The 12165-nt window shown below is 46.0% G+C and overlaps 1 protein-coding gene across 1 annotated transcript; it reads left to right on the top strand.

The window, feature by feature from the left end:
- Positions 1-8502: 8502 nt before the first annotated feature.
- LOC119210870 (T-cell leukemia homeobox protein 3-like) lies at positions 8503-12163 on the top strand. The gene is made up of 4 exons (XM_037461368.2): positions 8503-8749; positions 8829-9265; positions 10093-10330; positions 10890-12163. Exons 2-4 carry the CDS (start codon positions 8839-8841, stop codon positions 11071-11073), a joined length of 849 nt encoding a protein of 282 aa, XP_037317265.1. The 5' UTR covers positions 8503-8749; positions 8829-8838; the 3' UTR covers positions 11074-12163.
- The last annotated feature ends 2 nt before the right edge of the window (positions 12164-12165 follow it).

Here is a 12165-nt window from a genome sequence, read left to right as displayed (position 1 = left end):
TGATTGATAGACGTGAGTGACTGCGGCAGAAGTAAAGATGGCGGCCAGAAGGTCAAAAAGCGGCAACACTTGGGTCAGAAACCACAGTTCAAGGGTCAAACGTATTGGAGGAGGCACAATAGGGCCAAGAAGGAAGAAGAAAATGGGGGATTGAGCGGGAGAAGGAGAGAGAGAGTAAATGGAGTAAAGGGGAAGAGAGAGAGGGAGGAGGAGGAGGTGGAGGGTGTGGGGGGGGGGGGGGGGGTGCTGCCACAGTGAGGCTAAAGCCATAACTCATCTTTTATTAAAAATAATGAAAAAACTTAATGAGTTAATAATATCATGGAGAAGGAGATAGGGCGCGAGACAGAGATGGAGGAAGGGACATGAGGACGGAGGAAAGGAAAGAAATAAGGAAAGAGACCTGGCAAAGACAAAAAACAGGTCAACGTGTGTTTCTTCTCGCCCTTTGGTCATTTATTCCTGTTTACAAAGTTCACACAAGATCTATTACGGCAGCAGGGACACCCGTGCAGGGACAATCACAGCGATCCACGTCTTTCCGCCGACCTAAATCCCAAAGCCTGCTTGGTAATTAAAGGCACTTAACAACCAATTAACAGTGATGAGCTAAATTAGCAGGATATTGTCTCCTCTGACTCTGCTACAGTATTATCAGTGTATTGAAACAGCGATGAACAAACCTCAGTGGCCCGTGTTTGCATGTAGGCAAATGACGGATTAATTACTATTAAAACATCAGCACCTTAATGAGCTCGGAAACAATTAGAGAGGTCGTTAGCATGTGGAAAAGCGGCTGAGAACAGAAGAAGGGGGGGGGAGGGGAGGGCGCACAAAACAAGAGAGAAATCTTCATTGGGAAGCAATACTGATTAAATGGATGTACATTCGCACTCATCGCCCCAATATCGGCGGACCTATTAAATACATGACATCACCATTTGTCTTTTCCAGCATCCAGCTACTTTTCTCCAGCTATTATCTTCCCCCCTTTCCAAGTGCGGCTTCCCAAACTCTCCCTGCCTCCGTTTCGCCTCTCATCAAAAGCCTTTTTCTTGCTCCTCCACTCCTACTTTCTGCCTTTTCACTCCCATTTCTTCCTTCCTCCCTTCATGCTTGGGGGGCACAGTCCTGTGAAGGAATTTAATATGCAACTTTTATATGAGAAACCAATCGCATACGTCTGGGTCTATTGGGCTCGCAATCTATCGGCCCGGACGGCTAATGCAATAGAGAGAGCCGGGGCTATTTATCACACAGGGAGCTATCTTTTCCCCTCTCTCTCTCTCTCTCTCTCTCGCTCTCTCTCTCTCTCCCACTCTGCCCTCGCTCTCTCTGTCTTTATTCAAGCCCAGATTCCTGGCTGCCACTAAATCAGGCCAACTATGAGCTATGGCTGCCCAGAGGGCATCTCCTCTTTTATAGAGGGATTTGGATTTTGTATCTACTGGTTCCTCAGTGGTCGTTGAGGCTGTGCTCAACGGAAGCTATGAACATTCAGCAAACAAAAGGCAACCACTTAAACGTTCCTCCGTCCCCACTGTAATGATCACAAACGTGTAGAGATGTACGGACGGAGGGGGATGCATGGACCTGACGATTAACGGTGATGCTGCAGAGCAGCGTCTGCGTGCGTCACACTCAAAGCACCGACGGGAAAACGGCATCTGATGCGACGCGTGCACACATAACTTAGTGTTCAAGTAAGGCAACACAACATTACTGACGCTAGTCGCACACAGCAGCGGCACAACTTCAAAAGTTTCCTGCTGAAAAACAAAAGCGACAGTGTGCAGGGGGACGCTGCCCACCTGCAGCAATTAAAATGCCTCGGAAAACCTAAATTCATTTCAACAAATTAGCCACATTACTGGCCACTGTGTAATCGCTGATGGCAATTAATAAGAAATTAGTCACAATCAGCCCTATATTAACATCTCACCCAGGGGCCGCGGCTGGAAATTAATAACCGGAGATTCATCTCTCTTACGGTTTTTCTGGCTCTCTCTCTCACACACACAAACACACTCACACACACACACACACACACCTTTGCCCACCTATATTGTTCATGAATATCCTCTAAGACACAGGCACTGCTTTTTCTGTGTGGATCGTCTCATATGAGCTGCAATCTGCTCATGTCAGCTAGCCAGATTCCTCTTTACTGGGGTGTGAAAACCCCCTCAAAGACACGGTGTGTGTGTGTGTGTGTGTGTGTTGTATCTCTCCAGTGCAAGTACAATCACCACATTTGCTATAAAGTTTATGGACAAGTAGAGATAAACAATAAACTATATTGGTGTGTGTGTGTGTGTTTACTGTACGTGTGTCTGAGAGGTGCTACACCAATGGGGAGGGGGCATCGGTGGGGACTGGGTCCGCCTCTAGGGGTCCTCACACCAATCAGCAAAGCACACCAAGAATCAATTAACACCAGTGGGAGGGGGCAGAGGGTACGGCACCACACACACAATCAGACACACGGTCCGCACGCACACTGCCCACACACATGGTACTGTCTGAGCAGATATCCATCAGATCACACATTGTGCTAATGTGTGTATGCACGAATATGTGTGTGTGTGTGTGTGTGTGTGTGTGTGTCTCTTTGAGCATGTGTGTGTGTGTCCCTATCCCGGTGTGCCCCGGTCTCTCATGGTGTGAGGTTGGGGAACAGATTGGGGGTCAGCAGGGGGGTCAGGCCAGGGTCACCCCCGTCTGAGCCGTTTGTGTGTGTGTGTGTGTGTGTGTGTGTGTGTGTGTGTGTGATAGAAAGTGTGTGTCTCCAAGCCTGTGCCTGACCACCCCTTCCAGAGCTCACTGGCAGGCACTAGTGAATAAGATGGATGGTGTTGATTCATACTCTGAATTCATTGCTCCCCCTGAATCCATAGAGAATAAATACATCTACAGAAATGACGAAGCAAGGGACCAAAATGAGTATCTCACATTTCATATTCCTCCTTCACTTTTTCCCTCTCGCTTTTTTTTTTCCTTCTTGGGGACAGCTGCTGGCTACATGAAAACCATTCATCATTGCATCTTTACCATAAAACTATTGACAGTGAGAGGGGACGAGGAGCTTTATTGGCTGCACGTTAGAGCAATAAAAAAAAGCAAGCAAAATAACGAAAGGTAACCGCGGACAGTGCGGATGGCGAGCTTGAAAAAAAAAAACAGAGCAGCAAAGGGAGAGCAAGCAAGCGATAAAGACATTTGCGGCGCGACGGACATCAGCAAATAAAGTGATCAAAGAGTGTCCACCGTTGCAAAACTCCACCTCTCTCCCTCTCTACACGTTGCCGTCTCCATCTGTTAGCCCATTGCACTCGTCCATCCACTACCCCCCCCCCTCCCCTCTTCCTCCTCGTTTCCTCTCTTCCTCTAGTCCTCCCCGGCCTTCCTACCCTCGGGGAGGTAAGGTGATCTCCCTGTGCTGGTGTAAGTGACTGGTATTAGTCTGCTTCTCTGTCTGTCTGTTTGATCCCGGAACTAATGACTCCACAGGGACTGGGGTCTGATAATGGGAAATCAATATAGAGAATAGCGCTCTGGAGTGGCCTCACTTAGCTCTCGCTCTTTCACGCCTCACAGCAAAGTGCCTCCGTGTGTGTATTTGTGTGCCGAGTGGCTCTGTGTGTATATTGAGAAAAGTGTGTGTGTGTGTGTGTGCAGATCAGAATATTTAAAAAATGCATTACCCGGTAAATGCAGGTGTACACAATATAAAACTATTCAACTTCTACAGGAAACTTGCAGCTTTTAGGACATTTTTAAAAAGTACGTCGGATCGAATGGAAGGTACTGGATGGTTGACATTTCTGGGGTCATCCGGCAGTAATATGCATATATGGCTGCGAACAACCGAGCGTGCGTGTCTAATCGGTCCCACTCCTCCGCCTGGGGCCAGACAGGTGGGGCTGGTGGCATGACGCTGGTGCCCCCCCACCCTCCCCCCGCCCCTCCCCTCCCCTCATCTCAACCCTGAGGGGCCAGAAGGCCCAGCAAAGCAGGGGGCTGGAGTAGCTCCCTCTGCCAGGCAGCAGAGCACCATTCGTCTGGTGGCAGCTGGTCCTCTGTCCATCCCCCCACGTCCTCCCCTGCGCGAGCGCCCCGCGGGCAGGCAACAGGAGGGGTGAGGAGGTCAAGAGGCAGGAGAGAATGGGTGGAACGGCGGCGACATGCTGGATAATCAGCTTTTATGAGGCGGAGAGGACACAGACAGAGAGAGACGGGCAACACGGCCCCCGACACAATGCAACTGACTGCAGGCCGTAATGAATTAACACATTAGCGCACACGACCAGGGGCGTTCAGGGGCACTCAGCTGCTCTTAAACACCAACCGGCACTGGCACACTCCCTCACACACATAGATCAGTCATTAAAGCAATAGCAAACACACTCACTTATTAATTACATCAGTCATTGTGGACGGCAGATGCCCCTGGAAGCCATCCACGGCGATGAGAGATTAAAAATGTCTCCATAAAAACCATGGAGGAACATTCACTTAGCACTCGGGAATGGATAAAGGCCCGAGATTAACTCTTAAAAGTATCACAAACGCATAAGGATGCTATACGGGAATCCTCTTGACCAAACTCAAACCATGTGTTCAATTATCATCAGCCCCCAAATGATCCCCAATAATGATTTAACTCCTTCTCTCACATCTCAGTCTGCCATCCTGTTTTTGCTCTCTGCTCTCCGTCCATCCCTATAATTCACGTCTGTGCGGTTTACTTACTTCCCTTTCTCACTCTCTTCCTCTGCATCCTCCTCTCCCTCCCGCCCTGACTTCTAACCAGCGTGAAGAGGCAGCCATGCATTCAACCATCAGACAGGCTTACATGGTGTACCCTCACAGGCACACACGCACACAGAGTCAAGGCATAATGTTCCTCAAGTGAAACAGGAATGCAATGTTCGTTGAAGCAAATATCTCAGGGCATCTTGCATTTGCATCCAAAGCTTATGACTCATGTTGTAAAAAAAAAAAAAAAAGGAAAAAAAGAGAAAAAGAAAGTCTGTTTTTTTTCCTGGTCCTGACTCATCAGTGGTTCAAATAAAAACAACCTTTTGGGTTTACATCTTCCATATTTGAAAACTAACCTCTAACAGCATATCTACCGTCCCACATTCACACTGACATTTTAAATTGGCATCTTTGCTTTTTTTTAAGAGTTTGGCAGAGGCCAGAGAGCAGAGGTCCAGGGACACGATGATGGCCTAGCGAGTCCCTGAAGGGGGGGATCCCATTCCTCTCTTCTCATCCAACAATCCCACTGAGCATGTCAATATGAAACACTATCCCACACACACACACACACACACACACACACACACACACACACACACACCACTGGGGCCCTCCCATTACAGAGAAAGGTTTATATTGATAAGATGAGCCTGTAAACTGCTGCCACTGCGTGTGAGAAGATGCACCGCTCGGCTCAGAGAAAGGTGTAAATTAGAATGAATCAAGTCTCCCCGCAGTAAAAACACATTTTCTCTATATTGCACTCAACGTGAGCGTGATTTACAGCGCGACTCTGGTCGTACGTGGGTTGAGGGGAAGCGCGGCCGCAAAGCGCTGTTTACCAAACTTTCAAAAATCCACAGTCTTGTAAAATGTTGTCGGATGGCCGATGCCACTGTCTTTCAGCTTAATACTACCTATATTAAATAGTTTAAATATTTCATAAGGGCGGGTTTTAGAGCGAGGGAGGGGAAATCGTTAGCCGCGGTAAAGTTTCATTAACTGGTCCCCATTCCGCTGCGAGGCAAACTCATCTCCTCTTATTGTAATAAAACAATCTCTCTCTCTCTCTCTCTCTCTCTTTCTCTGGGTGCTGCTCCGCGCTCATCTCCCGCTCTCCGCTGCCTCTCTCCTTCTCTTTTACATCATAATAATACACTACATCCCCTTTAAATGCACTATTACTTACCGCTGCCTTTTCATATTGTAACATCACGGGCACTTTAGCGACAATATAAAAGCGTGTCATTCATTATTCAGAAGCAGCCGGCCTCGTCCCCCTTTTAAAAAGTCAGGCGCGCTGGTGAAATTGATAACAGCGAGGAGACGCGCAATAAAAACGCAGCCCGCGGGTAACGAGCTGCAGCCCAGACCCCCGATTATGCAGATCAAGTGGTAATTTCTCAAACAAATCGCAGTCTTTCACTCTTTTGTTGTCGCTTCTTTTTTGGACTTTTGAAATCAGGGTGTCAGCTTTTATATTGCCATGCGGGGAGGAAAAAAAAGCAACAAAAAAATAAAAAAAACACAACGAGGATTGATGCGCATCTTAATTGCTCGTGTGGGCAGCAGGTTTTTTCGGAGACCTCGTCTAAATATTTGGGCCTAAACGAGATAACCTCAATTGTGCGTGTAATTGTGTGTGTTTAAGTGGACTCTTGGCATCCAATATGCTTTGCCGTTGTTATGAAGCAATGAAATCACGTGTTTCACATTTATACCATCAATACATGCAGTGAGGCTGGAGGTGTGCTGGGACTTGTCCCGGCTTCGGGGGTAACCGGTGGTACCCCGGTAGGTCGCAGCTAATGTTTCATAATCATTGGATTACACCGGATTACAGAACCCCCAACATCTGCAACCAGTGGGAACCCGTATGATACACATGGACTGCGTGAAGGCAATAATTATCCATTTCCACGGAGCTGTTAACTCTGTTGTGACCTATACGAGGTCGTTTAATTGTTTGGAAATCAATTCAATTGACTTAAATGTGCGTTTTGGTTTCACGTGACGACTTTTGCCACAGTTACTTTCATCCTTGCAAAAGTCATCAAGAGTAACATAAAAATGTCCACAAAGATGACAGCTATAAAAGACAAACTCTCCCCCATCAAAAGCCACCGGTGAGCTCACATATGGCGGGGTGAAGCAGCCAACACTAAGTCTGTCCATATTGCCAAACAAACACCTCGGGCCTTGTCCCATCTCATATTGCTTCATAAGACTTTATTGTAAATCGCGAGAGGCCTTTTTTTTGTTTTGTTTTTAAACATATTACCTACGGGACTTTTGCATTTCTGTGTGGTTTTGTATCATACAACCTCGCGCTTTATAATTTCATTTTACTTTATTTCTCTGTTTTCAAAGAGAGATAAACATAGAGTTAATTCGTAAATAACTTTAAAGTGACGACGAAATCTTTAAAACCCTGACAGTTGCATAGCCGGTATAAAAAAATACAAGATAAGCCAAACTTAAAACAGAATTACGGCCATAGTTGGAGCAGAATAAAAAAAAATGATGATTAATAAAACAGGCTGCGCCGTTCTTTTAAAAGCCTACAAATATCCGCCTCGTTGTCACTAAATGAATATGTTGGCCATTCGTTTGTTTAAGTACTGTAATGTGATCGCCGAAAGAGCCACCTGCCGCATCGGAACCCGACGCGCATTTGTCTGACAAGTTAGTGAAAATGTGATTATCTGGTCACTTTGGGCGCCCGTTACATTGAATCTGAGCGGTTAGCAGCTTCCAGAGCCCGGACACTTTATCTGAAGTAGCCCGTGGCCTTCCGTTGTCAGGTCATTTAATGTGGCCCTGGCTACCAGGAACAAACACGGCCACATAATACTCGGCTGTGCTCAATAGCTGCTGCCAGTGGTCAATTAGGCCGGTGTCCTTTTGTTTGAAAGACAGACGGGACGGGTTTCACGCGCGTGACTGAGAACGTTTTTGTGCTCACTAATCGCACACAACACACAATTAATCAAAGCTACTGCGACGGATTATCGGGAGAGATTTTTGATCAATGCGTGTTTCCAGCTGTGGAATCTAAAACAAATCGGAATCCAACACATTTAATTTTCTTTGGTTTCATCTAACATTTTGAAGGAAAAAAAGGAGAATAGCAGACCAACATTTCCATTAGATCTGCATGTCCTTTGAAACACATCCATTGATAGTCCCCAGGTCATTATCCCTCCATAATAGCTTCCGGTTGTCATGTAAACGTATTATTCACGTACAGTGTGTCAAACGACAAATATTTAAGGAGTGACGCGTGACAGCAAAGCAACAAATGAACCCTTGAAAACCAGTAATTGCGTCATTTCATCAGACCCCGGGGTTGGCAAAAAGTTTTTTTTCCCCATCTAATTTAATGTATCACGAAAACCAAAGACATGCATTCAGGGGGACGAGTGTCACACGGACAGATGGCCAATCTCGCAGCTGGTTAAAACTCTAAAATATGTGATGTTCGTCCCCAAAGACGCCTTAAATCTGCATGTGATCCTGGAGCGATTATTTTACACGCGCCACTTCAATAACCACGAAGCTGTCGCGTGCTCCCGACTCTCCGTTATAACGGCCAAAACGACATCGAATGAGAGGCTCACTCAGAAGGAATGGAGATGCCTTGTATAGAAAACAAGCTGACGCCCGTGGTTATGGGAAATATTGGTTATTGTGCCAAATTGTGGGCCTACCCTCCATTAACATTCAATCAGTCATCGTGGTGCCAGCCAATGAACGGTGGAGAGGGATGGAGGAGGACGGAGCTGCTAAACTGAGCGTTTTGACGCGCAGAGAGGAGGACAGAGCGTCACATTTCTCCAAACGCCCATCAAACTTTCACCACAGCCTGTAGAGGGGACCCGGTCCTCTGAAAGGGGGGGGGCACCTTGTCAGAGACAACGGGGACACGCTGGAGTCGGGGCGCGCGGCTGGACAGCGATGGAGACGCTACTGGCGATAACTTTTGGTACTGTTTGACCGTGCCGTGGTTCTCCCCCGAAAAGATCCCGTTCAGTTTCTTACGTCCGTTTTTTTCTTGGCGACAGAGCAACTGGGATGGAGCAAGCACCCAGCGCGCCGAGCCCTCCGCCAAAGGCGGCTCACCACGAGCCCATCAGCTTCGGCATCGACCAGATCCTGGGAGCCGGCACCGAGCCCGACAACGGGCGCGCGTCTGGACGACAGAGCGGATCCGAGTTAAGCAACGGGGACGGTTATTACAGTTTGGGAAGCCCGACCGGGTCCACCGCGCCCGCGTACACCGCGTTGTCCATCTCCCTCTCCGGCATAATGCCTCCGGGAGAGGCGCCCGGCTCCTACGGGGAAAGCAGGAGTCTGGGCAGCCGGGGAGTGATTCGAGTCCCGGCGCACAGACCCATGACGGCACCCGGACCCCCGGCCGCCGTCCAGGGCGCTGTTCCGGGTTTTGGAGGGCTGTGCTTCCCATGGATTGGAAACCGTTTCGCCAAGGACAGAATATCAGGTAGTCCAGCAGTTACCACTAAAGGGATCCCCTCATTAATAATGGATCATATGTAACTAGAGACTAGAGGCAATATGTTACTAGGGTTACAACATAAAGTTGGCTGTATAAAGCCAACTTTATGTTTTACGTTTAATCTTCCTAAAAAAAAGGCATTTTCAAATAATGAAGTAGTGCAGATTATTATTAGAGTCTTGTGTCAGCACAACTGACTACACGTGTGGCTGTGGTAAAAATGTTAAATATTTAATGGTTACATAAAGTGGATAAGAATTTTTAAAAAGTTATAATATTTAATATTAATATACATATACATATATATCCAACCGTGTCGTTATATAAACTTAACTGACTTCAATAAAACTTCAATAACTAAGCCTGTTAGATTGTGACATAATTTACTTCCGAATGGATAGAGAAATGTAAAATAAGAAAACATACTATGCAAAATTATTGAAATGTGTGTGATACTTCTATTTGACACAAATGTTAGGAAGATTGGAGGGGAACACGAGACGCATGTGAAGAAAAGATAAATAGGCCAATATACTTGCTATAATTAGCAGGGTGGATATTATCCATTCATTTCTTATAATTACATTGTTTTCAATAGGCTACTTGGCCAGACCCATCCTTCACAATAAATTTCATCACACATATTTCACATATGGCTTACACAGTCTAAAGGGGGAATTGTTGTCAAACAGGGCAGACATCTGTGATATATGGCCTGGAATTTCCATACAGAGTGGGAAGTGAATTAGCCTGTTTGCTGCAGTGGGAAACCTCGTCCTCCACTCACCGGTTTGTCTCCCCGTTCTTTGCAGCGGCTCTGGTTCCGTTCGCCGTCACGCGACGGATAGGACACCCGTACCAGAACCGGACTCCGCCCAAACGGAAAAAGCCCCGCACGTCCTTCTCCAGGGTTCAGATCTGCGAGCTGGAGAAGCGCTTCCATCGGCAGAAGTACCTGGCCAGCGCCGAGCGGGCCGCCCTGGCCAAGAGTCTGAAGATGACGGACGCACAGGTCAAAACCTGGTTCCAGAACCGCAGGACCAAGTGGAGGTCCGTATCAATTATCGACTTCGGAATTTCATCACACTCTAAAAAAAAAAAGTCGACTGCACGAGCTTTTTCCGGCTAGAATTAGTTCCAGTGTTCGATAAACAAACTTTCCTGGTTCACGCCCCATTTCCTGTGACTTGACCCCGTCGACACGGAACCAAAACACTGATGCTGATGCACGGGCAAATCATTCGAATCAATAATCAAAACTGCTTTCACACAGTTATCAACTTATATTTTTCCTATTATTCTTCTTCGTCCTCTCTTTTAAGTAACAAAATAAAACCTAGAAATATAGATCATTTACACAGAAAAGAAAACCATTAATGTAGCTGTTTTGATCATTAGACAGCTAGTCAATTACTGCATCTTTTTTATTTAGCGATTTCATTTTTATTCTAAGAACTGATTTATTTAATTAATTGAATTCACCTTTTGGGAATTTTTATAGGTTTTTCTTTTTTCCTCATGTTCTTTAATACATAACATTGCATTGTATCTATCGAATGATTTAATTATTAATCCGCTTCTTCTGTTTTTTCCCCCTGTGTTTATTCAGGAGACAGACAGCTGAGGAGAGGGAGGCGGAGCGTCAGCAGGCCAATCGCCTCATCCTTCAGCTGCAGCAGTCCGCCCTCCAGAAGTCTCTCGGCGAATCGGCGGTGTCGGATCCGCTGTGCGCCCATAACTCCTCCCTGTACGCCCTGCAGAACCTCCAACCGTGGGCCGAGGAGCGGGAATAGGTGCGAGGCACACCGCGGTAATCAATAAGCATCAGCTCGTATCCCTGGGAGGACAAATGAATTCAATTAGACCTACATGAGGACAGTGGGACTTACTTTGATCCATCCGATGGATAAAAAATATGTATATGTTGGACCAGGAAAAAAATGGGTTCTCAGCAATCTGAGCGGACGGTTTTGGAAAATGGACCCGAAATGGTGGTGAGTGATGTTTGTCTTGAAACAGAAACCAAACACTCGTGGATTCAATTTTGCAACGCTGAACACATGGGAACCGAGAGACTTTTCCAATTCCAATACAGACTTTTTTTTCTGAAGTTCTCATCACCCTGCGATTGTCCTCTTACGCAATTACTTATTCTGTGTATTAGAATAAAGAAGACCCCCCGCCCCACTTAGACCTAAGAGAGGAAATTCGCATTTTCGTCTGTTTCGTGGGGGAAGAACTTAAACCATAAAAAGGCCTACACAACTACACAAAAACAATAGGCTTCTTGGATAAAAATGTAACAAATAAAACCTGTGCACTGTTTTATCGAAATATGCTAAAAAAAATGGTTTCAGAAAAAAGCAGATTAAAGCTGGCGCAGAGATTTCTTTTGTAATTGTTCTGGTGCTTAAACTTCCTTCAAATGTAATTTATATATCTAACTACATGCACCAGCACACTCACCTGTAAATACACAGGTGGTGCGCCACCATAGCCCCAAAAAAGTAATACAATGTTACATTATACGGGAGAAATGTTTGTGTGCGTGTTAATAAAAGGGAAATAGATTACAGGGTTAAGAGGAACAGAAGTGAAAAAAATATAAAAGAGGCCGCGAGTTGGGTAATAAAGGGAGTGATGCATGTTCTGTGATGGTGGTAATGTTTTTTTTTTATATGCATATTATCATGCTTTATTTGTGTGTCCCATGGGATCAAGGCACAAATGTACAACTCTTTTTGTACTTTCATTGTATATGTGTAAATAACAATATAAACTGTTCTTGTGACCCTTTTTGCTCGTGCTCTTTATGATGCACCATGAAAATGATTTCAATTTCAACCCAATAGTATCGGCTGCAAAAATAATATGGAGTGACAGAA

This window comes from Pungitius pungitius, chromosome 2, assembly GCF_949316345.1.
Source record: "Pungitius pungitius chromosome 2, fPunPun2.1, whole genome shotgun sequence".
Taxonomy (NCBI): Eukaryota; Metazoa; Chordata; class Actinopteri; order Perciformes; family Gasterosteidae; genus Pungitius; species Pungitius pungitius.
Note: the sequence above shows the minus strand (reverse complement) of the source record. Positions and strands in the feature narration are given on the sequence as shown.